The sequence below is a fragment of the Bubalus bubalis genome, chromosome 8, assembly GCF_019923935.1.
Source record: "Bubalus bubalis isolate 160015118507 breed Murrah chromosome 8, NDDB_SH_1, whole genome shotgun sequence".
In the NCBI taxonomy this organism is placed as follows: domain Eukaryota; kingdom Metazoa; phylum Chordata; class Mammalia; order Artiodactyla; family Bovidae; genus Bubalus; species Bubalus bubalis.
Window position 1 is genome coordinate 30,166,033 of NC_059164.1, and position 26,424 is coordinate 30,192,456.

General features: G+C 40.9%; 1 protein-coding gene across 3 annotated transcripts in view; it reads left to right on the top strand.

The window, feature by feature from the left end:
* DNAH11 (dynein axonemal heavy chain 11) overlaps positions 1–26,424 on the top strand; it is a 375,791-nt gene that overhangs the window by 238,062 nt on the left and 111,305 nt on the right. For all 3 annotated transcript variants that reach the window (XM_044946526.2, XM_044946527.2, XR_006552702.2), the window contains exons 57-62: positions 1,665–1,811; positions 9,938–10,051; positions 12,416–12,559; positions 13,467–13,649; positions 15,175–15,276; positions 23,039–23,173. In XM_044946526.2, the coding sequence (XP_044802461.2) occupies positions 1,665–1,811; positions 9,938–10,051; positions 12,416–12,559; positions 13,467–13,649; positions 15,175–15,276; positions 23,039–23,173 (825 nt within the window). The remainder of the gene's footprint in view (positions 1–1,664; positions 1,812–9,937; positions 10,052–12,415; positions 12,560–13,466; positions 13,650–15,174; positions 15,277–23,038; positions 23,174–26,424) is intronic.

The following is a 26,424-nucleotide window of genomic DNA, read 5'->3' on the forward strand; positions in this document are numbered from 1 at the left end:
AAGAAGATACACAGGTCTTAATGGAAGGACTATTAAAGATTCCTTTCCTTCAGGTGTTTGTGCATGTCGTGCTCTTAATATCAGAAGAGTGGTTTGAATATTTAATAGCACCTTAGTTAATGTTGGAGAAGGCAACTCACCCCACTCCAGCACTCTTGCCTGGAAAATCCCATGGATGGAGGAGCCTGGTAGGCTGCAGTCCATGGGGTCGCTAAGAGTCGGACACGACTGAGCGACTTCACTTTCACTTTTCACTTTCATGCATTGGAGAAGGCAATGGCAACCCACTCCAGTGTTCTTGCCTGGAGAATCCCATGGATGGAGAAGCCTGGTAGGCTGCAGCCCATGGGGTCACACAGACTCGGACACGACTGAAGCGACTCAGTAGTAGTAGTAGTAGTAGTTAGTGTTAGTTGCTTAGTCGTATCTGACTCTTTGCAACCCCATGGACTGTGGCCTACCAAGCTCCTCTATCCATGGAATTCTGCAGGCAAGAATACTGGAGTGGGTTGCCATTCCCTTCTCCAGGGGATCTTCCCAACTCAAGGATCGAACCCAGGTCTCCCACATTGCAGGCAGATTCTATACACCTTAAAGAGTTTTTAAAATCAGTTGATTATGGATAGGAAGCATAGTGTCCTCTGTGAATAGCTGGGAAGCCGGATAGTGTAAGACCAGGTTGTGTGCAGGGAGAGAGGTCGTCATGTGGCAGCAGCCCACAGAGCCAGATAGCCATGCCATCTGAAGTACATCCAACCCTTACCGCTCTTAATGCATTGCAATAAAGCCCTAAGCCCCTTGATGGCCATGTATGCCCTCTGCAGATTTAGTATAGGTCATAATGGAGAGCTCTGGTCACTTCTCTTCATCAGTAAGACCTTACCTCCGGGGTTTGAGTGGCTTTGAACATTTCAGACCTAACAGCTTCCTTACAGACTGAAATCAGTGCTTAAAATGATTTTCCTTTAATCTCTTGGATGATGCGTTTGATTATGGCCTGCCACGTGACCAGTTTCACTTGGCTGAAAAGGAGAAAGAAGCAAGCATCACTGTGTGGCACGAGCCTGAGTTCACAGAGAGGCTAAAACATCAGTCTTCGCTTAAACTCTAATAGCACAGGTAGCGGTCACAGAACCAGCCATACCTCCAAGGGAGAGTGTAAATAACCTGTGTTAAAGCAGAGGTTGTAAGGGCCCTCGCATATAGCAGTGGAATGTTGCTCACATGATGAAACCCCTGAAGTGTTTTCAGCAATGGAATCAAAATAAATGGCTGTGATTGTTCTTTTTTATGATTAAAAAAAAAAAAAGTAATATTTATACCCCGCAGGACCAGAAAAGCAGGGTGCTTGTGTGACTTGTGCTCAGGTGGGGGTGGCTGGGGGTGCTTCCTTGACTGTACAGACTGAGTTGAGAAGATAAATGTTTAGTTGGTGCTGACATAAATTAATGACATTTTCCACAAAACCATGGAAAACTTACTCTGTTGATTCCTGTGTTTTCTTAAAAAAAATGGGGCTGCATTTTTGCACATGGAATTAAAGTCAAATCAGGATAGAAACAGATGGAAGTTAGCAATTGTTAGGCATCCCTGAATTCACTTAAAATAATAAGCTATATCTGATATTTGCTGTTGTTGACACAGAGTCATGACTTTTCCTTTAGGTGGGAGAGCTGAAAGCCAGACTTGCCTCTCAAGAAGCTGAGTTACAACTGAGAAATCAGGATGCTGAAGCTCTGATCGCAAAGATCGGGCTTCAGACAGAGAAACTGAGCCGGGAAAAGGCCATCGCCAACGCCGAGGAGCGAAAGGTCAGGCTAATTCCACCCTTTGGAGTGCAGAGCTATATTTAGCACAAAATAAACCTTTGTAGGTGAACAATTTTGAACAACTTCCCCTCCAGGGAGCGTAAAATCTAAAGAATTATGATAGTTACACATGTAACAGCATTTCACACCATGATTACCACTTGACCTTTCTTTACATTATGCATTTTCCCACCCTTTTAGCTCTTTTAATGACACAAAAGAACAATAAATACTGAGCTCATTCAAGCATATAATGGATGTGGATTTTGAACATCAGGCCTATTTGTAATACAGTAAAGGTCATGAAGTCACCGCAGAGGTTTCTAAAGGTTTTCAGTTTTTAGGCAAATTGAACAACTCAATTGTTAACAAAGCCCATTCCGTCACTCTGCAAGATGGTTTTCAAATTTTGCATTTTAATAATACAACTTGAGGTTATTATTATATCCCAAGCTAAATTTGTCCTTTTCGAGTCCGTGGAGGCCCTGGCATTCTGTATTATGTTTTATTGTTGGAAACAGTTACTTTTAAGATTATATAGATTGGCTTTCTTTGTACTTAGGTTTCCAGTAATTCTGAAATAAATATAACTTATTTTGTCATCTTCTCTTACTGAAACTTCAGCAGCAAGTAGAAGGTATTTCATTTTTGTATATCTCACTTCCCAAGAGAAACAGAATGATTACTAAATGTTTAGTAAATAGCAAAGAGAAAAATTAGCAATTAGTAAAAAGCAAACAGAATGATTAGTAAATATCTTTAAAAAACTTAATGAATGTATATGTGCAAGTTCTGTTTTAAACAAAAGATTATAATCAAGGCTTTCTGACTCTTTGTGACCCCATGGACTATATAGACCATGGAATTCTCCAGGCCAGAATACTGGAGTGGGTAGCCTTTCCCTTCTCCAGGTCATCTACTTAATCCATTTATCGAACCCAAGTCTCCCATATTGTAGGCTGATTCTTTACCAGCTGAGCCACCAGGGAACCCCAAGAAAACTGGAGTGGGTAGCCTATCCCTTCTCCAGTAAATCTTCCTGACCCAGGAATCAAATCAGGATCTCCTGCTTTGCAGGAGGATTCTTTACCAGCTGAGCTACCAGGGAAGCCCTATAATCAAGGCTTGCTGCTGCTACTGCTGCTAAGTCGCTTCAGTCATGTCCAACTCTGTGCGACCCCATAGACGGCAGCCCACTAGGCTCCTCTGTCCCTGGGCTTAATACAAAATATAAATTATGAATACTCATAGAGCCAGTGATTCTGTCACCATTATGCTATTATTCTGCATTAATGATAGCAGAAAATATTTGAGTTTTTCCAGTGATGTTACCATTCATTCGTAGACAGATGAACTGTTTTCCTTTTGTTCTAATGTGCATTCAGCATATCTGCCTTTAACTTGCACACTAAACACTTGAAAAGTGTATAGAAAATCAAAATGCTAAATTTTTTTTAAAAAATTTATTTTTGAAGTTAAAGATAAGGCATGTTTGGCTTGGCCAATAAGCATATAATTCCTAATTCTGGTAATAAATATTTCCATTGAGTTTCAGATAAGTGGAGGATATCTTTAAAGGTATATTTTTATATTTAAAGTAACTGGGTATCACACATGGTGTGATGATCATAAGCTAATTTCACCCAGGGGATATTTTTCAGGCACTAACAAATATGTGATGTTCCAGTAGTTACTACTTCATAACTCATGCCCCTCTCCAGGAGATTTTGCAGACCCAGGTATCAAACCCGCCTCCATTATGTCTCCTGCATTGGCGGGCATGTTCTTTACCACTAGTACCACCTGGGAAGCCAAAATCCATTTTTACAGATCTTAAATTATAACAAGTACTGTGGAGATCTTTTTACATTTTTGCACGTGAATTTCTAAGGCAAAATTGTCTTCAAAACGAGGGGTAAATGTTTTAGCAAATTAGAACTCATCTGACAAGTTGTTTCATGAAGTTCTTCAGACATGGACAAGATACATACTATTTTTTAAATATCTGATCCATACCAAAAGGTAAGAATACTTCAAAATATTTTCATTTTATTCATGAGGCTCAATTTAATTATAAATAACAAATATTGTCTGAGCACCAATTTTTTTTTTTTTTGGCCTGGAACTTTTCTAGGCTCTTAAAGGTATATAATAGGCAGGGTTCCTGCATGTTGCTTACAAGATATTTTATGCTAATGATAAGGGCTATGATGAAAGTCGAATAGATGCAATAGTGGAAAAAACTATTTTAAATTGGTTATGGAAGAAAGGTCTATTTGTAATTAAATTATGTAGAGTCGGGTATTAAATATATGCCATGAGCTCACATTGGTCATATGCACAGCAACGTACTAGATTCTATGTGGTTCTTATAAAGGGGTGTATATGGACTCTTTGATTCCATGAAATTGAAGTCTCAAGGTTTAATACATAAGAAGTACTTTAAAAGTAACAAAACTACGTTGCAAGATTTAATATGGCTAAACAAATATTGGAGTTAGAAGACCATCTTCCTGTACATTTTGACAATCCACATAGAGAAGCCAGTTGAAATTGTTGTTTCAAATGTGTAAGGTCGTCAAGGATTATTCAAATCACAGGTGTTGCTAACAGTGATTTCAAGTAACAGAAGCACCATTAAACTTGTGAAAATTAGATCTTCTGTCTTTGATGCATCAGCTCCAGGTTCTAAGAATCCTCTGATCCCTTTGAAATTGCCCTCTTTGTTGAGTGTAACCTCATGAGTGAGAATGCCTTGCATATTGCAGAGCTCGTATAATCTCTTGGAAAGGTAAATGTCCCCCCTGATTTTGGATGGTCTTCAGGTTTTTAATGTCTCTTTTCTAAAGATGGATGGGATTGAATTTTGGAGGACCATCAGGAATTTCTTATAGTCTGAAGGTAAGGGAGAGGCATGTATTTGTTAACTGGAGCTGCCATAACAAAATATCACCGACTAGGAGGCTTAAACAATGTTATTCAGTTGCTCAGTCATGTCAGACTCTTTGCGACCCCATGATATGCAGCACGCCAGGCTTCCCTGTCTTTCACTATCACCATCTCCCAGAGCTTGCTCAAACTCATGTCTGTTGAGTCGGTCATGCCATCCAAGCATCTTGTCCTCTGTCATCCCCTTCTCCTCCTGCCTTCAGTCTTTCCCAGCATCAGGGTCTTTTCCAATGATTCCGCTCTTTTCAACAGGTGGCCACAGTGTTGAAGCTTCAGCTTCAGCATCAGTCCTTCCAATGAATATTCAGGGTTGATTTCCTTTAGGATTGGCTGGTTTGATCTCCTTGCAGTCCAAGGGGCTCTCAAGAATCTTCTCCAGCTCCAAAGCTCAAAAGCATCAATTCTTCAACACTCAGCCTTCTTTATGGTCCAACTCTCACATCTGTACATGGCTACTGGAAAAACCATAGATTTGACTAGATGGACCTTTTTTTGGCAAAGTAATGTCTCTGCTTTTTAATACACTGTCTAGGTTTGTCATAGTTTTTCTTTCAAAGAGCAAGTGTCTTTTAATTCTATGGCTGCAGTCACTGTACACAGTGATTTTGGAGCCCAAGAAAATAAAGTCTGTCACTGTTTCCATTGTTTCCCCATATATTTGCCATGAAGTGATGGCACTGGATCCCATGATCTTAGTTTTCTGAATGTTGAGTTTTTTTTTTTTTTTTTTTTTTTAATTTAATTTTATTTTTAAACTTTACATAACTGTTGAGTTTTAAGCCAACTTTTTCACTCTCCTCTTTCACCTTCTCAGGAGGCTCTTTAGTTCCTCTTCACTTTCTGCCTGTAAGGGTGGTGTCTGTAAGGGTGGTGTCATCAACATATCTGAGGTTATTGATATTCCTCCCAGCAGTCTTGATTCCAGCTTGTGCTTCATCTAGCCCAGCATTTTGCATGACATACTCTGCATGTAGGTTAAATAAGCAGGGTGACAATATACAGCCTTGACGTACTCCTTTCCCAATTGTGAACCAGTCCATTTTTCCATGTCCTTTTCTACCTATTGCTTAGAACTGGCTTAAACAGTAGAGATTTATTTTCTCACAGTTCTGGAGTTGGGAAGTGCCAGGTCGGGAAGTTGGCGGGTTTGGTTTCTCCCGAGGCCTCTCTCCACTGGGTCTGCAGATGGCCACCTTCCCACTTGTCCTCACAAGTTTCTCCTCAGTTCACACACCCTTGCCGACTCATGTGTGTGACTAGATTTCCTCCTCTTACAGAGACACTAGTCAGATTGGATTAAGCCTCACCCTGACAGGCTTAGTTTAATTTAACTGTTCTTTAAAGGCTCTCTCTGTAAACACAGTGACATTCAGAGGTCCTGGGTGTAAGGCTTCAACCTGAGAATTTTGAATGGACACAGTTCAGCCCAATACAAGCAGTTATTGTGACTTTATCCTCTTGTGACCACCACTAAATTTCATGAGCCATCTGCAAGGAGCTTTTGACAAGTAGAGGGCAGGAGGAGTCTGGTGTTCCCATGAATGGGGCTGTCTTCAAATCTGTTTTAATAGACGATGGTAAAGAGAAAGCACACACTCTAAGCTTCCCTGCAGCTCTTCCACCTTCCCCAGGTTGGGCCTCATGGGAGGGAGGCAGAGAAAAAGTGCACAGTCAGGCTTACCAAGTCACCGTGATACACAGCAGGTTCACAGCTCCTGTAAGGCTGCGCTTAGGGTGAGAGGCATTGGGAATGAGAAGTCAGTTGACCAGCCTGCAGTATTTTTTTCATTTGCATTTGTGGGGTTTAGTTGTTAAATGTTCTAAATTGCCCTGTTTATCAAATTACCCAAAGGGATAAAACTCCATTAACAGTAAAGGAAGAGAGAGTAGTATGTACGACCCCAGTCTTGTTGAAATAGCATTTAGGAGAAATACTCCCTAGGGTTTCTTCTAAATATTAAAAATCTATGATCCCACATCCAGTTTTAAGCCAGAAAGAAAAACACCAATACAGTATACTAACGCATATATATGGAATTTAGAAAGATGGTAACAATAACCCTGTATACGAGACAGCAAAAGAGACACTGATGTATAAAACAGTCTTTTGGACTCTGTGGGAGAGGGAGAGGGTGGGATGATTTGGGAGAATGGCATTGAAACATGTATAATATCATATATGAAATGAGTCGCCCGTCCAGGTTCGAAGCACGATACTGGATGCTTGGGGCTGGTGCACTGGGACGACCCAGAGGGATGGTATGGGGAGGGAGGAGGGAGGAGGGTTCAGGATGGGGAACACATGTATACCTGTGGTGGATTCATGTTGATATATGGCAAAACCAATACAATATTGTAAAGTTAAAAAATAAAATAAAAATTAAAAAAAAATGACACTATTATAAATGGTCACAAGGAGCATGTATAGATTCATTATATCCTTAAGGATAGTAAATAAACCTGATATAATAACTCACTCAAATACAGTCTCAAATTCTCTAACACATTGAAAATGTAGTATGCTTGGAGTTTTCATGGTCATTCCTGGCAGGATTGAGGTTTGGGAGCAGTTCTCAGTAAGCATGCAGAGTTTCCCTACAGATGTTAACAGTAACCATACGTATTGGCTGGAGATCACATATCTAGCCTGAACCAGTTACGTTCATAAGAGGTGCAGTACACAGCAAAATAATGGTTAATCAGGAGAAGGGTAATTATTGCTAATAAAGCTGCGGTAGACAAGGTAATTTGTTGTGAGCAGTGTTTAATTTTATGGTGTAGATAAACCTGTTCATTCCAAACACATCTGAAGAAATGCACTTTTGTTCACACATGATGATTCACAGTCCCCATCACCACAGCAACCATCCCCCATGGTGACTGGATCCTGGTGCCCGGCAGCCACAGCTTTGAAACTCCACATTTCTGCTGAGGACAAGAATTTTCTCTTCCTAGACATTCAAGTTCTGTGTTCTTGAATGGGAGGAGGAGGGAGGAGGATCAAAACTCCAAAAGTCCTCATTTTGACCTTGTTCAAGTTTACCAGCATGGCTTCCCTATATCCATATTATTAGGTTAGTGCAAACGTAATTTTGGTTTCAGACTGTGAATTTTAAATCATTATAGCTAGGCTCAAATACATCTTCATTAGTCAAAATAGGAACCATTACAGTCACATTTTTGCCAGTGAGAAATAAGTTTGTTTATTCCTGTAGCATAAAAATCCATGCTTCGGGATTCAACAAACTCTTGGAAAGCATTTTTGGCCTCTTGCTGGTTGTGGAAGAGTTTTCCCTATAGAAAGTTGTTGAGATACTTGAAGAAGTGGTAGTCAGTTAGCGACAGGTCAGGTGAATGTGGGAGATGAGGCAAAATTTGATAGCCCAGTTCACTCGACTTTTGAAACATGGGTTGTGTGACGTGGTCAGGCATCATCGTGGAGAAGAATTGGGCCCTTCTGTTGACCAGCACCAGGGGCAGGCATTGCTGCTTTCCATGCATCTCAGCAGTTTGCTGACCATACTTCTCAGTGCAGTGGTTTCACCAGGATTCAGAAAGCTGTAGTGGATCAGACGGGCAGTAGACCACCTAACAGTGACCATGACCTTCTTTTGTTGCAAGTTTGGCTTTGGGAAATGCTTTGGAACTTCTTCTCAGTCCGACCACTGAGCTGGTCATCACTGGTTGTCATAAAATCCACTATTCGTCGCATGTCACAGTCCAGTAGAGAAATGCTTCAGTGTTGTTGGGTAGAATAGGAGGAGATGACACGTCAATAAAATGATTTTTTTTTTTTAATTTTCAGTCAGCTCATGAGGCACCCCCTTATCAATGTTTTTCATTTTCCAATTTGCTTCAAATGCTGAATGATCTTAGAATGGTTGACACTTCAGCAACTTCTTGTATAGTGGTAAGAGGTTCAGCTTCAATGATCCTTTCAGTTGGTAATTGTCAACTTCTGATGGCCAGCCACTATGCTCTTCATCTTCCAGATTCTCATATCCTTTGCAAAATTTCTTGAACAACCAATGCACTGTATGTTCATTAGCAGTTCCTGGCCAAATGCATTGTTAATGTTGCCAGTTGTCTCCACTGCTTCACAGCCCATTTTGAACTCAGATAAGAATTTGCTTTTTGTCTAACATCATTTCCCTAGTCTAAAATAAATATAAACAGCAAGTAATAAGTCATTAGCAAAAAAGCAAAGTGAGAAATGCACATTAAAATGATATATAAGAATGTTTTCAATACCAAATGGCGAATTTCAACAATGCAAAAACCGCAATTACTTTTGCACCAACCTAGTATATAGTCTTCATAAAAATTTTATGTACTGATAAACATGCACAGAGTAGAATAATATCTTTTAATCAGTTGAGCAAAAAAGTGTCACATTTATACTTTTTTTTCAATTTTATTTATTTATTTTTGCTTTTCGCTGTGCTGGGTCTTTCTTGCTGCGCTCTGGCTTTCTCTAGTTTGGCTAGCAGGGGCTACTCTCTAGTTGCGGTGCATGGGCTTCTCAATGCAGGGGCTTCTCTTGTTGCAGAGCACAGGCTTTAGGCTTGTGGACTTCAGTAGCCGTGGCTCATGGGCTTAGTTGCCCTGCAGCATGTGAGATCTTCCTGGATCAGGGATCAAACCTGTGTGCCCTGCACTGGCAGGCAGATTCTTAACCACTGGACCACCAGGGAAGTCCCTTTATGTTTATTCTTAAAGAATAGCATGGCTTTTAGATGATGTAAATATAGGTAATTAGATAATGTAGGTAAGGTAAATATAAGCAAAAATTAAGAGAATTTTGGCAAAGATATTTTGTGATCTAGTTTACTGAGTCAGCTTAGATTGTCACTTGTCCAGGACTTGCCAAAAAAGAACGGAAAAACAAAGGAATTGCTTAATCTTGCATTTATTATTAATGGCACCTTAAAACAGTCAAAGCCCTTCTTGGAGCATTTTGATATTTGAGTCCATTTGTGTTGAGATTTGTGTTGTGTGTTTAGTGCCTATGTAAAACTTTGTGCATACCATGTGCTGAAGAGAAATTAGTCTTTGTGACAAAATCCTCATCTGTTCAAGATATAGGCAAATTATTGAACAGTGTCTCTGAGGCAGCTTGCATTTTTCAATAGAGATATCTGAGACGATAATTGGTTTGTGTGCTTTTCTTCTTTGATTAGGTGACAGCCATTCAGACTGAAGTGTCCCAGAAACAGAGGGAGTGTGAGGCAGACTTGCTGAAAGCTGAGCCCGCGCTGGAGGCTGCAACCGCTGCCCTCAATACACTCAACAGGGTAAGAATGATTCCTGGGCTCAGGGTTTTCTCAGAACAATATTTGAAGGTTATTAAAGTTTGAATAACTGAATTGAGAGTGAAATCCATGCAATCAAAAGGAAAGAAAGTCCCATAAAATGTTGCAGTTGAAACAGCTGTTTAAGGACATCATTGAGGTCATCATTGTAGTTGAGCTGCCTTTCCCATCCGAAAGTCTGTCCCCCTTGACCCCAGCACGTAGTCTCGTTTTGAATACTTCCAATACCATGCAGTTTATGCTGTCATAAAAGGCAACTCTATTGTTAGCACTTAGATTTGGCCCAAATCCAGTGGTTCATATTACGTGTTGCTTTAAAAACCACCTGGAAGATTCTTTATTTCCTCTGTTGCTTTAAGAAGTAAGTGGGGGATTCTTTATATCCTCTGGATATTTCCTATTATGAATATCTTATAGGAGTAGTATTAATGAGAGACCCTCAGGGACAGAAGAAAAACCTGGAAGCAAAGATACCTAGTTTTGACCCACACCATTTTTCCTAAATTCACATTATTAGCAAAATCTCATTGAGCATTCAAATTCCCATAAGAGAAAATAAACTGTGGTGATCAGAAGGACTGTGTAAAGAGAGATGGAATTATGGGCAATGTTATTTTAAAAACTGGCAGCTGGTCTTGCCTTTCGGTTCTGCTAGGCCTCCGGGGAGATTCCCAGGGCATTACTAGGCCTGGGAGTCTTGGATTCACCTTCAAAGAAGAAAGGATCCAGACTTCTACTGCTCTTCAAAGAAATATTCCATTCATTTCTCTCAGTATTCTTTTGAAGAAAATAATTTTGACTGTGAACAGAGAGTTATTATCTTCATGGATGTTTCTTTTAGCATTACCATAAAGTTAAACAGTTTAAAAGAACATAAGTATACTGTGATGGAAGATTGATTATTCTGCATTCAAATAACCTGCTACCATTAAAATGAGAATTGTTAAATCCTAGCTAGCAATGTGAAAAAATGTTCATGATCTATTAAGTAAAAAAGGCATAGTATAAAATAGCATATATTATGACATTTTTTAATAAGAACATGCTTATACATAGGAAAAGGTAGAAAAAAGATAAAAGTAACTGATTATCTCTGAATAATGAAATTTTATACTTTCCTCTTTCTGAGCTCTAGAATGTTTATGTTGTTCTTTGTGCTTTATATTGGCAGCTTTTTCTCTGAATATATTATTATTTACTCAGTCAAAATAAATTAATATCACTTAAATATAAAGCTCAGTATATTTATAAATGATGAAAGGATTTTGGTTACTTAGCTCTCAGTATTAGCATACTTTACGTTTTTGCTTTTGTTCATGTTTTCACACCCTTTCTGTTCTTTGCAGTCATTTCCCAAATGAAAAGGCAATTTATGGTAATAGAGGAGAATCAGGTTCAACATTTGATGAGATTTTATAAGTAAGAGTATATAATACAGTTCAGGAAATTTCATAAAAAATCCTTAAAAAAACAAAACAAAACATGTATCGTGAACCTACATATGCTTCTTACAGATATTAATTCTTACTCCAAAGTATTTGCCCTGATACTTGTAACTTTTACTATACCATCTCTTGAGTAAATTAAGATTCTGACCTTCAGAGACTAAGGGGGAATGTAGAAAGAAGGTTCAGCCTCTGTGGGCATCTTCCTGGTTGAGTCATTATAGTGTAATAGATGTTTCTTGTGCATATAAAGCAGAAAAGCAAAACTAAGAGACTCTGAGCTAAGGGACTCTGTTTCTGGGTTGTTACTGTTATTTAGTTGCTAATTGTGTCTGACTCTTTGTGACCCCGTGGACTATAGCCCACCAGGCTCCTCTGTCCATGGGATTCTCCAGGCAAGAATACTGGAGTGGGTTGCCATTTCGTTCTCCAGGGGATCTTCCCTACCCAGGGATCAACCCCGTGTCTCTTGAATTGGCAGGCAGATTCTTTATCACTGCACCACCAGGAAAGTCCCTGTTTCTGGAAGGCCTGATTCAAAGGCAAATACATTACATAGGTTGGATGAACCCATAAATACCCTAAAACCTGTACATTTATGAAATTCCCTGGCCTCAATGTGCAAGACTCTGCAGAACTGGTACATCAGGAAGATAAATTTACTTGGAAGCCAAAAAAGGCAGTGATGTTTTCAGAGTATCAGAAAAGTGCCAGAAAGACCTGGACCTACTGGTGTCCCACAGTGGGATCTCTGGGAGGGCTGCAAAAACTGCCAAACCAAGACTGGTGTGAAGAGGAGAGGGTGGAAAAGACCAGCCACTGAAGACCAGCTTAATGACCCAGCAGTGGTTGTGAGAGAGCAGAGCGCCCTGGTCTTGAGAGTGTGTGTGCTTTTCTTCAGGTCAATCTCACTGAGCTGAAAGCCTTTCCCAGCCCTCCAAATGCGGTTGCCAGTGTTACTGCGGCTGTGATGGCCCTTCTGGCTCCCCGGGGCAGAGTGCCGAAGGACCGGAGCTGGAGGGCAGCGCAAGTCTTCATGGGGAAGGTATCAGCCTGGCAGCGTGGAAATTCTGATGCTTTCTGTGTTCAGTTCTGTGCTTATACTTGACAGCAGGGACAAGGGACGAATGGGCTGGGAGTTTGGGATTAGCAGATGCAAACTATTTTATGCAGAATGGATAAACAACAGGGTCCTGTTGTATAGCACAGGGAACTATATTCAACATCCTCTGATGGACCATATGAAAAGAATGTGTGTGTGTATATATATTCTCTATATATGTGTAATTGAATCTCTGTGCTCTACATCAGAAATTAACCCAACATTGTGAATCAACTATACTTCAGTAAAATAAATTTTCTTAAAGTACAGACAGTTTGAGGAGAAAGAAGAAAGCTATAACATTCCGAACTATTAAAAAGAAGTCATGTTCAGATTTGCTGAGAGTAATCTACTGTGTGTTCTCTGGACCTAGAACTTTTGTTTGCCAAGTTGGAGATTAGCGTGGGGTTGTAGCACACCTAGATCAGCACCAGCAGCAGTTGGAAGGTTGCTAATTATTTTCAAAATTATGAAAGCAGTTAAGTGTAGGAGGGAGAAAATTACATGGATTTCTTCTGTTGGAAAATGTTACTAATGTACAAGAAGGTGAAGCAAAGGGGCTTTGGGGTATGTGTTTTTCTTTTTCTTTTCTGCCTTTCTTTTCTTCAAAATGTGAATGCCTCCTGTGCAAAGGCTGAATATTTTACCCTGGGATAAAAGGGATTTTAAAAGTGTCCATTGCTAATTCTAACTTTAGACTGTAAAGACTGAAAAAGTCAAACAGTGGGATAAATGCAGCTTGCCAATTTTGCCTTTGTGATGCGAATCCTAAAAGCTGATTTTAACTTTTGATCTTGGAATTTTCTCTGCAGCACAAATGGCTCATTGCAATGTCTTTTTTGCTTTACAGGTGGATGATTTTTTACAAGCGTTAATTAACTATGACAAAGAGCACATTCCAGAGAATTGTCTAAAAGTGGTGAAGGAACAGTACTTGAGAGACCCTGAGTTCAACCCAAACCTGATTCGGACCAAATCTTTTGCAGCAGCTGGTCTCTGCGCCTGGGTCATCAACATCATGAAATTCTATGAGGTGTATCAGGCATGACCAGATGGTTTATGGGTGGTATTCAGGAAGGGTCGTATATATATATTAATTTCTAGGCCAGCAAGAAATGTAAAATCATTTGATATTTAATTATCTGAATAAGATACATTTCTAAGAATAAGACATGAAGGTGTCAGATTAATCAGAATTCTCTAAAGGAAGATATCTGAAATGCTTTTTTAGGGTAGAGTAACTTCTTTAGATCAAACAGCAGCAATTAAATTTGATTAGATAAAAACATTTGGGTAGAATAATTATATTTATTTATATTGAAATATTTCAGTTGTTGGCTTGAAACAACTGCAAGTCTGAGTTCATGTTTAATTAAATTTCATCCCTGCTCTGAAAGCAGAAATTTACACCAGCTACAAGTAGACTTAATGAGATGAGAAATAACCTTTGGAGGACTTCCATATTTTAATGACGAATGTGTTTTTGACTGTATGCAATCCTTTCTAAAGTTTGTACTTTTGGGCCAGATAGAGATAGATGATCATCTCAGTTAATCCTTTATTTATCAAGTACTTGTCTGTCAGGTATGCCCCAAACACTTCGCGAAGGACTGGATGTGAGAGGGAACATGCATGGCCCTTTGCCAGGAAGAGCTGACTCATGTCTGTCTTTAAATCTTGTGTGTTATATTCAAAGGTGGAATTGCTGAGGAAATGCCACTGTCATTCCCAGAACGATTTTCAGAAAACTAGGTTCTGTCCTTCACTCTGGGGACCCATGGGAATAGGACCCTGTCCGTCTCTCTTTAGTGGAAGGAAACCTGTATCAGGCAAGACTGCAGACGGATCACAGCTGATGGCCTCGCTCCATAATGGCACGCCTGACCACTGTGCCAGCCTCACACCCTAGGTGGAAAGGCAAGCCCAGCCCTGGACCATTGCTGTGTTCTGTGTTGTTTTGCTATAAAATAGAAAAGAAAATTTAATTTCCTTTCTCCCTTCCCTACAGACTATTTGATCCACTCAAATGCTCAAACCACCCATTCAGATAACCTTTAAGGTGGCCAGAACTTAGAGAAAAAAAAAAAGAAAGTGTTAGTGTGGTTAACATTATACTGTGTGAGGGTACCTCACATGTTCCTTTCTGGGTTCAGAGAATTTCTCCACACCAATTTTCTGCCTTTAAGGCTAGACATGATCCCACCTTTAGCTGTAGTTGCTGTACTCGACAATTTATGGTGATATGAGGATTGTCTCCAAACTTTACGAAAAACTAATTTTAGTATCTTAATGGTCTTTGACCTGTGTAGCATTCTATGCTACTGCTTGTCACTCTAATGTCCACAAGTGAGTGAGTAATGGACAAGCAGAGGGAATTTGGAAGGCTATGTGGAATTTTGATCTGCCATTAGGTGTTACCATGACTAAGAGTAAACACCAAATTTCTAGGTGAATTAGAGATTTTAACTGTAAAGCTTCCAGCAAATAAAAGACCGAATGATACCTGCCGTCTTTGCATCTTCATTGCCTTGTGAAATAACCCTTATGTGGCTTTTCAGGTCTACTGTGACGTGGAGCCCAAACGCCAAGCATTAGCCCAAGCAAACTTAGAACTGGCTGCAGCTGCTGAGAAATTGGGGGCTATCAGGAAAAAGCTAGCGGTAAGTACAGGCTCCAACACTGAAGAAGCTCCTAAGAGGTGGAACCCCGCCCCCACTCTTAGGATCCCACCTTCAGACAGGGCCGTCTCTGAGACCTACCGCTCAGGAAGGAATTGGACCTTTCATGAATATATTCATTTATATTCTTCTTCAGTAGACATTCCTTGTCTGCTGGATGCTGACTGAGCTGGAAAAGGGAACTTTCATGATTTCTGCACTTAAGAAATTTCCATGGTCTGGCAGTAGAAACAGGGTAGCATTCAGGGATTTAAAGCAAGGATTCTGGAACCAAAGTGCCTGGGTTTACATCCAGACTCCACTATTTACTATGTCACCTAGCACATGTTAGTTAACCTCTCTGAGCCTCTTTTTTCTCATCTGAGAAATTGGTACTGTAATAGCATTTACTTAGGTAGATCATGAAGATTTTTATCCAATTTTTGGATTTTTATCTCATTTTTTAGAGTAATTCATAAAGAGAATTTAGCACGGTGCCTGGCATATAGTATGTGATTAGAAAATGCTAACTGTAAATATCATCGCCTTGACTGTCTCTACAAGTACATAACAGATCCCTGTCGTTGGTGCCACAAGTATATGTGTGACTATATCCAGAATGCAATAGGAGCGCCATAAAATAGCCTAGAGAAATTAGGGAAAGTTTCATATTAAAGGTGTATTTGATATGAGCTGCAAAAATTACTTGGGAGTCACCAAGGAAAATAAGATCAGGAGAGGTGTTTGTGATTAAAAAAAAAAAGTGAAGAAAAGAGGGAAGAAGCAGTTGGTAGACTTCATGAGTCCTAGTAGGCCAGAACCCTAACATGAGTGTCTGCAGGATGGTTAGGAATAGTAGGAAGGAATGAAAGATGAAGTTGCAAATACCTTCTCTGCCTTTCATGCTGCAGAATTTAAATCTTACCTGACCTTGGTATTGAGCCTTTGAAAGATTTTAATACGTTAAAATGACATGGTCATTTTTCATCAACTGAATGGAAGCTGGGAAGAGAAGAGGCTAGCTGCAGAAAGACAAGTTACAAGTGCCACTGTGGGTCCTACAAGGGCCTCAGCTAAGGCAGGAGAAGCTACAGTAGAGACAAGAAGCAGCAGTTGGTAGACTTCACACGTCCATACATTCAAGGCTGCTGATGACATAGCGGTGGAGGGACACATACAGAATAGAGATGATGAGCTGGAGGTGCCTGACATGGTAGCTTGGAGTGCTTCAGTCAGAGTGGCAAGGCTGGGTAACCCTGGCCACCTAGGAAATCCTCAGAGCTTCAGTTTCTTAACTGTCACTTTGTGAATAACAGCTAATTCTCAAGGTGGGCATCTGTGATGTATATTGGCTACCAGCATCTAATCTGCCTTCTTTGGGTGGCAACAGACTGGTTTATCTTTGGAGAATTACCTTTCCCCATTGGATACACTCAGGTAGGACTTTGATCAGGGGTACCTTCTTCTGTCCTAGCTGAAACCTGGTTATGTGATCCAAGCTTTGCCAGTTTGACTCCCCAAATCTCTAGAATCAAATCAGTAGCCAGAGAATGAGACTGACAATAAAGTCCACGTATGGTAGGACAGTGTCCAGAGGAAGCTTTCAGGTACTTTGTTCCTGCCCCCAAGTCTCTCTAGAGCTTCTAGGAGCCTGCATGTGATTCTGTGCCTTTCCTTTCATTGAAAGAGCTCCCCCATTTTTAGGAAATTCTCTTTAGCTTAATTTGGCTAGAGATGGTCTCTAGGAGCAGAAAGCGTTGAGGGGAGACCTGAAGGAGCATGCTCCTATCTTGGAGGAAATCCTACCATGGGTCTCTGAGCAGGTGAACTCAGGGATCACTGGACCTGGACTGTGGTGCTCACAGTGGGCGGGCAGCCAGGCCCAGCTTCCTATAGAACAGGACTTGAACTTGGCTTGATTATATGTGGGGACACTGTTATCAACAACAGTAGCTGATTTAGACAGATTTAGAAAAAAATATTCATTTTATTAAATTTAGCTTCATTTATTGGTCAGTGCTCTCACTGTCAATGTGACTAAAACCCTTAGAAGAATGTGGCCATCTAATATTAATGGCTTTATGTAATTTTTAGAAGCAAGTTAATGTTCATGGAAAAGTAACAAGAATGCTCAAGACAACCATGAAAGTAAAAGTGTTAGTTGCTCAGTCGTGTCTGACTCTTTGCAACCCTATGGTCTGTAGCCTGCCAGGCTCCTCTGTCCATGGGATTCTCCAGGCAAGAATACTAGAGATGGTAGCCATTCCCTTTTCCAGGCAATCTTCCCAACCCAGGCATCGAACCCAGTTCTCTTGCATTGCAGGCAGAATCCTTACTATCTTACCAGTTCTAAAGTTGAGACTTTCTATGCTTGTGGATGGCATCACTGACTCGATGGACGTGAGTCTCGGTGAACGCCGGGAGTTGGTGATGGACAGGGAGGCCTGGCGTGCTGTGATTCATGGGGTCACAAAGAGTCGGACACTACTGAGCAACTGATCTGATCTGATCGGATGCTTATGGAAATAGCCCTCTTTTGGGTACAGCCTGCAATGAGCTGAAAAGAACTGCTTACCTTGATTGTTTTCAAAGACCTGCAGTAGAAGCAGAGGTCCATATATCAATTAACTGCAAATATAAGTTTCCAGACACAGAGAAGAGAATAACAGTCACAATGTCTTTATGGAAGTTGGTCTGTTCTATCCCCCTATCAAGAGTGGATTTCCAAAGAGTAGCTATTAATGCAGCAGGATCTTGGTCTGCTGTTTCTACCAACATTCAATTAGATGGTAGTACTGTGTCAGTAACGTCTTGGTTTTTATGGTCATATTGTGGTTGTATGAGAGAATATCCTTTGTAGGAAATTTGAAGTAAAAAACAATTCTCTGTGAAGACTGGTCAGGCCACAGTCAAAGACAAACTGCATAGTTTCTGTCCGCTGGTTCAGAGTCAAGTCAAGGTTTGAGCCCAGGTGTCGTGATAATTTTTGCCAGCCTTGCTTTCATCTCCTTCAGCCTCTGTTTCCTTCTCTCTCGTGGCCTTTCCCGCCTCCTCATCTATGCCTTCTGTTGCCGTCTCACCTAGAAAAGCAGGGCTGTGTCTACCAGCATTTAGGAAATTCATTCATTAACTAATATTAGACTTTGTATATTTGTTCTTTCAAAGTCTTTATCTCTAGTTTCAGACTAAAAGATGGCCTCATATTGAAGGCTGAGTGGGGAAAAAAACAAAACAAACCCGCTTAGGCCGTCTTGTCTCTGAAACATACAGGATCTAAGGGTGGTCGTGAAAATGTGCAACTCATCTCTTTAAGGAAGTGGTTCTCAGAGTGTGTTCTCTCGACCACAGAAACATCAGTGTCACCTGGGAACTCATTAGAGGTCCAGACTCTCAGATACACTGAAAGACCAACCCTGGCAGGGAGTTCAGGAATTTGGGTTTGATCAAACCCTCCAGGTGGTTCTGGTGCACACTTCAGCTGGAGAACACCGGTTTCCGGGTGTCTGGTGGGCTGGGGTCTTCAGACTAAGTCCTTCCCCCACCTCCCATTTATTTCTAGAACCTGAAAGGCCAGGGCCTGTCTGGAACTGTGAAGCAACCCAGATTCTACCCAGCGCACAGGCTGACAGGTTACCCACCGCTGTTTCACAGATGCTGGGCAGAAGATGTGGGATATGGGCTGAGTGGGTCAGAGAGTGGGGGGCTTCATTGCCCACAGCACAGTGAGCAGCGTGAGCCTTGTGTGGGCCTCAGCTCCCCAATCCCCATGGCCGTGACGCACAGTGGGTCAGCCGAGGCAGTTCACAGTTTTGTGTCATAGCTGAGATATCCCAAGCTTAGGAAACACCCCCTATAAAGAAAGCTGTGAGTAAATCTGCCCAACTTTTGTCCCACAGAGAAACACATCTTTAGTACTCTTGCACAGTACTTCTGTCCATGCCCTGAGAGAAACACTGGCTCTATTTCCGAAGCCTATGTGCTCTGCAGGTATCTTGCAGAAGATAGTCCAGAGCAAGAGCTGTCAGAACCTCTTCATGAGAGGCAGAGAAACCGAGTGCAGGAGCCCATGGTCTCCCAATACCCAGTCCCCACCCAGCTTTACAAAAGGAAAAGGTATATCAGCTTATATCTTAGGTATGTGAATTATTGCTGATGAGTCGTTCAGTCCTATCTGACTCTGTGACCCCATGGACTGCAGCATGCCAGGCTTCCCTGTCCTTCACTGTCTCCTAGAGTTTGTTTAAACTCATGTCTATTGAGTCAGTGATGCCATCCAACCATCTCGTCGCCTCTGTTGCCCCCTGCTCCTCCTACCCTCAATCTTTCCCAGCATCAGAGTCTTTTCCGATGAGTTGGCTCTTTGCATCAGGTGGCAAAGTATTGGAGCTTCAGCATCAGTCCTTCCAATGAATATTCAGAGTTTATTTTCTTTCGGATTGACTGGTTTGATCTCCTTGCAGTCCAAGGGACTCTCAAAAGTCTTCTCCAGGACCATAGTTTGAAAGCATCAATTCTTCAGTGCTCAGCCTTCTTTATGGTCCAACTCTCACATCCATACATGACTACTGGAAAAACCATAGCTTTGACTATAAACCATAGCTTTGACTTTGTCAGCAAGGTAATATCTCTGCTTTTTATTAGGGCTTCTAGGTTTGTCATAGCTTTTCTTCCAAGGAGCAAGCATCTTTTAATTTCATGGCTGAAGTTACCATCTACAGTGATTTTGGAGCCCAAGAAAATAAAGTCTATCACTATTTCCATGGTTTCCCCATCTATTTGCCATGAACTGAAGGCACTGGATGCCATGATCTTAGTTTTTTGAATGCAGAGTTTTATCCTGGCTTTTTCACTCTCCTCTTTCACTTTCATCAGGAGGCTCTTTAGTTCCTATTCACTTTCTGCCATAAGTGTGGTGTCATCTGCATATCTGAGGTTATTGATACTTCTCCCAGCAATCTTGATTCCAGCTTGTGCTTCATCCACCCCAGCATTTTGCATGATGTACTCTGCATTTACATTAAATAAGGAGAATGACAATATACAGCCTTGACGCACTCCCTTCCCAATTTTGAACCAGTCCATTGTTGCACATTCAGTTCTAACTGTTGCTTCTTAACCTGCATAGCTGTTTCTCAGGAGGCAGGTCAGGTGGTCTGGTATTCCCATCTCTTTAAGAATTTTCCACAGTTTGTTGTGATCTACACAGTCTAAGGCTTTAGCATAGTCAATGAAACAGAAGTAGATGTTTTTCTGGAATTCCCTTGCTTTTTCTGTGATCCAATAGATGTTGGCAATTTGATCTCTGGTTTCTCTGCCTTTTCTAAATCCAGCTTGTACATCTGAAAGTTCTTGGTTCACATAACTGTTGAAGCCTAGTTTGAAGGATTTTCAGCATTACCTTGCCAACATGTGAAATGAGTGCAATTGTGCAGTAGTATGAACATTCTTTGGCATTGGCCTTCTTTGGGATTGGAATGAAAACTGACCTTTTCCAGGTCTGTGGCCACTGCTAAGTTTTCCAAATTAATAGCATCATCTTTTAGGATTTTAAATAGCTCAGCTGGAATTCCATGAATTCCATTAGCTTTGTTTGTAGTAATCCTTCCTAAGGCCCACTTGACTTTGCACGCCAGGATGTCTGGTTCTAGGTGAGTGACCACACCATCATGGTTATCTGGGTCATTAAGACCTTTTTTGTATAGTTCTGTGTATTTCTGCCATTTCTTCTTAGTCTCTTCTGCTTCTGTTAGGTCTGTGTATACCTAGGTCAACCCTATGGAATGGATGACATTATTTCATTTTTCAGATGATGCATGCATGCGTGCTAAGTTGCTTCAGTTGTGTCCAGCTAATGAAACTGAGGCGTAGAGAGCTTAAGTACACAGTCCTCCTTGAGGCTGCTTAGCTGATAGCAGAATCCAGATATGAACTCAGGTTCTGATATCAGAGCTAAGATCAGCTTCTGTATTTTATAAAACCATGCACTGTATGTGTGTGTTTGTACTTATGTGCACACACAGTCTTGTCCAACTCTTGCGACCCCATGGAATGTAGCCTGCCAGGCTCCTCTGTCCATAGGATTTTACTGGCAAGAATACTAGAGTGGGTTGCCATTTCCTCCTCCAGGGGATCTTCCTGATTGAACCTGTGCCTCTTGTGTCTCCTGCATTGACAGGAGGGTTCTTTACCACTGTGCCACCTGAAAGTGAAAAGTGAAAGTTGCTCAGTCGTGTCCGACTCTTTGCAACCCCATGGACTATACAGTCCATGGAATTCTCGAGGCCAGAATACTGGATGGGTAGCCTTTCCCTTCTCCAGGGGATCTCCCAACCCAGGGATCAAGCCCAGGTCTCCCGCACTGCAGGAAGATTCTTTACCAGCTAAGCCACAAGGGAAACCCAAGAATACTGGAGTGGGTAGCCTATCCCTTCTCCACTGGATCTTCCTGGCCTAGGAATCGAACCAGGGTCTCCTGCATTGCAGGGGTATTCTTTACCAACTGAGCTGTCAGGGAACCCACTGTGCCACCTGGGAAGCCCTATAAAACCATAAGTACTTTTAATAAAATATACCTCTAGATATTATTTATTTTAACATGATTTCTAACTGAAGATGTGCTATATCTCCACCATTTCTCACAAATTTGGCATTATTTCATATGTAAATCTTAAATATGACATATACTTTTTTAAAGAAGTACTACTTCAATGATATAAGTTAAAATAATAATGTAATAATTGAGTCATAGACAAATACTGACACTCTATAAATAGGGTATGTTCTACAAATTTGCTTATTAAAGTCTCTTGGAATTTTGCACATATTTATAAGCACAGTGTTAAAAATCTCATTTAGGATTATTAGAACTTGCAGGTAGCAAAATGCTATAGTAAGGAGTCTCCCAAGTATTTGCTCCCTTAGTCGAGGCTCCTTTAGCTGTACAAAATAGAAACCCCCTTAGGAAACCTTAAGCCAAAATGGAGACCAGAAATACTCATGGCACTCTGAGGGGAAAAAAAACTGTGTGACTTGGTCTCTGGAGGAACAGGATCCAGGAAGTGGGAAGCTGTTAAGAACGTGTTTAGGGCCATGTGACTTCTCCCCTTGCTGCCTTTTCATTCTTTCTCTTTCTCTGGACTGGTTTCTCCTGCTTTCCTGTGCCCCTGGTGAAAGATGGTCCCTCTCTAAATGAAGCCCTCCCAAATATACACATCTTCCCAGATCTTATAATGCTGAAGACAGTGGCATGCCTCAGCTTTGCAGTCCCAAGTTTCCAGAAGAGAAAATCCAGTTGGCCAAGCCAGGCCAGGGTGCTGAGATCTAAAGGGGCTCAATAATTAACAATCTTCTTCATTGCCTGAGTTATGGACCAGTGAAAAGTGGAAAGAGAAGTCAGCAGAGAGAATAGAAAGATGACCTTCATCATTAATATAGGGAAGCTGAGGCATAGGCACGAGTGAGGGAACTGGACACTCAGAGTGTATTTGAGTCAGCAGGGCACGTCCACTTGCCCAGGTAGCTGTCTGCACTCTGCCCAGTGTGGGAGGAAGAGAGGAAGACTGCATGGTTACCCTGATGCATTTATTATCACCAGCCTTTCATCTTCTCCCAAAACGTTTGTGTGCTCAAGGGACAAAGGAGGGAAGGACATTTGTTTCATTTACCTTAAGGTAACAGGTGTTTTAAGATGATTGTAATGTTTGCTTTTTACCTAAAAATGGCTCAGAAGTTAATTTTGACTCTTCTTTTTTTTTTTTCTTTAAAGGATTTGGATCGAAATCTGAGCAGACTCACAGATTCATTTGAAAAGGCAATAGCTGAGAAAGTTCGCTGTCAAGAAGAGGTGAACCAAACTAACAAAACTATTGAACTAGCCAACAGACTTGTGAGGGAACTGGAGGTGAGTTAACCTTTTCTTCCAAAATTCTAACCAAAATATTAAGAATCAGCTTTTGGGGATTTTATCCTTATTTGCTCTCAACAGTGACTGACTAAACATGGAATCAGCAACAAAAAGGGGAATAAGAATCATTTATACTGGACAAGGGGGCAGGAATTTGTGAGTGCCTGCTGATGGGTATGAGCTTCTCTGTTGTGTGAGAGAAACCTTCTAAAATTATTGAGGTTGATGGCACGAATATGTGAATATATTAAAACCCACTCAACTGAAGACTTGAAAGGGTGAATTTCATGATATGTGAATCTCAAAGCTCTTATTTTTAAGTGCTACCTAAAAATATAGACTTGCACTACTAGACATGCATTTAGCGGAAGGTGATAGAAAAGTTGCTTCACAGTGGCTTAAACAAAAGGGAGTTTATTTTTCACATATTAAAAAAAATTTCAGAGGTAGCCCATTATCAGTGTCATTTCAGGGAACGAGTGACTTGTCTGCAGCCTTCTGCTGCTGCCAGAGCACATGTCTGTTAACCCTCATACATTTTATAGCCATGTGCCAGATGGTTGCTACTCCTTCAGGTTCAGGCAGGAGAGAAGACTCTGTAGCAGCTAGATTTTTCTCCTTTTATAACAAAATCAAGTTTTCTGCTCAAGGCAACCCCTTAAGCAGACTTACCTAAAGCACTTGTTTGTTTAGCCAGGACTAGAGTGACCACGGATAGATGCAAAGAAGGCAGGGAACATGGGAAATGGGGTGATCATAATTGACTCAGCCAGTTCATCCCAAGGCACTGGACACAGTAACAGTCTTTTCAGAATCAGAGTTCTCTCACCAAGAAAGGAGAGAGAAATGTAAGTTAGGATGGCTGAGACTGGCCTAATTTCTTATAAGTAGGCTTTTAACAATCTAATTTAAATTTACTACAAATTTAAACCCATTATCCCTCTGAAACTCATAGTTCGTTATATGTAAACTCACTCTTCATTCTGCTAGATCCACTCTCTCTGTTCAGTCTCAATAACTGCTGGTCTTGTCTTCTAGTTGTATGGCCTAAAGCTCTAGAATCCCCCTTGACTTACTGCTTTCTTCCTCACACCCATTTTCAGTCCAGCAGCATGCTGTCCTGGCTCGCCCTTCAGCGTCCATTCAGAATCCCAGCACTCTCAGCCTCTTCACCTCTCCACGCTGGTCCAGGCCTCCAGCCTCTCCCCCTGGAGCATCGGCCTAGCCTCCACCACTACCCTCAAGGTCCACAGCCCTTAGAGCCACTGAGTGATGTTGTTAGAAAAATTAAGTCCACTCATGTTACCGCTGTCTCAGAATTCTCCAATAACTAGTTGTCTCACTCAAAATATAGTCCAGAGGTTTTGCCAGGTCTGCAGGACCCTCCGTGATCTGGCCCCTGGATCTCTCTGTCCTCCACTCTGCCACCTTCTGCCCTGCTCCATCCTCACCAGGCAGCTCGCTCTTCCTCACCCTGCCAGTCACTCTCCTACCCCATGGCCTTTGCCTCCTTCCTCCATGTGGCTGACACTTTTCCAGGCAATATTACTGGGTCCCATACTTCCTTCAGGTATCTATCAGAAGTTCTCCTTATTACCTGGTATTCTCTGACCTCCCTTTGTTAAAAACCATGTGCCTTGCCCCTTATACACATGCGCACACACACACACACACACGAATACACACATGCATGCACACACCACTCTATAGATCTTTTTTTTTTGCCACTTTATTTTTTTAATTGAAGGATAATTGCTTTACAGAATTTTGTGGTTTTCTGTCAACCATCAAGAATCAGTCATAGAACTCTATAGATGTTTTTGTTTCCTCTGCTTTACTATTTTTTCATAGTATGTATCATCATATGACACACACACTTGTATACATGCATGTGTGAACATACATACTTTTTTTGTGGTCTTTTCCCCCTAACTAGACTATGAGCTCTCAAAAGCAGGAAACTTCATTTGTCTCCTGCACTACTTGATCCCAAACATATAGAGTAGTCCCTGGAGGCACCAATAGATATTTGTTGAATGAATGAATGGGTGAGTTTGAGAAGAACTCCTGTGTTGAAAAAAAATTCTGGAGCCCTTTGAAGATTCACTTTTATTAGATCTGTTGAGAAATTATGCAAGCTCCTAGTAGAGTTTATACCTGCTTCCATTTGAAGTGATAAGATTCAGGCAGTGTGAAGGGTTTACCATTTATAAGGTACCTATGGAAAAGAGGAATGCCATTTAATTAGACTTACTTGAAGTAGAGAATGTATGAAAGTTTTAACAAGGGAAAAACAGGCCTTGTATCTTGCTACCTTGTATCTCTAGCATACAGCAATGTCTTCCAAAGGCTTTATTTATTCATGATAATTTAGATTATGATTTAGAAAAGGAGAGGAAAATGCCTGAATAATGTTAACTAACAAAAAATACATACAAGTATGTATATACGTATATTTTTAAAAGATTAATTGAAGATGTCAGACCTTTTCCTTTGAGGATAAATTCTTTCTGACTAGAACAGGAGACAGTTAACTTCTGAAAAACACCAAGACTGATGATTTTGTCTATATAGCATTGACCTGGAAGCTATAGTCTCAACCATTCAGACTAATAAATCAGGCAATTTATATTTAATCATTAACTAACTCCAGAGCTAACAGCTGTTCAAAATTAGAAATGGGTCACCCCAGCCAGGATGACATTACAGGCAATCTATAATGCATTAGAATAAAATTATAGTGATTTTTAACTGTCTAGAAATTTATTACAGGACATGTTCCAATTCTTAAACCCTTGTTAGCCAGTGTCAGTAATGATTTATGTTGCATGGGTGGTATAGTGAAATTATTGACGATTTCAATCGCCGATAAGTCTACGTTTAGTAAATCTTCAAGTTTCAAAGCTGTTTTGGAGAATGAGGTGGGTGCCCTTTATTGTTTATCATTTACTAACCAAAGACAACAAAGTTGGAGGGAAGGCAAATGAGAGATTCTTCTTCAAAATTAATGGATATATTATCTATAGCTGAGGAAGGAAAGTAATGAATTCTATAAAGAAGGCAAGGGAGTTGAAGTTGCCCAGTGTTTAATTATAGAGCTAACTTGGAGTGATCTGTATTGAGCAAAGCAGACTATCTTAAAATAGATTTCATAACCATTGTCACCTGCTAGTTTCATTACCTCAGTGCCGAGGGTATCGTGATGGCTTGCAGGGAGCTAGTATTGCAATTTTCTCTGACATACATTA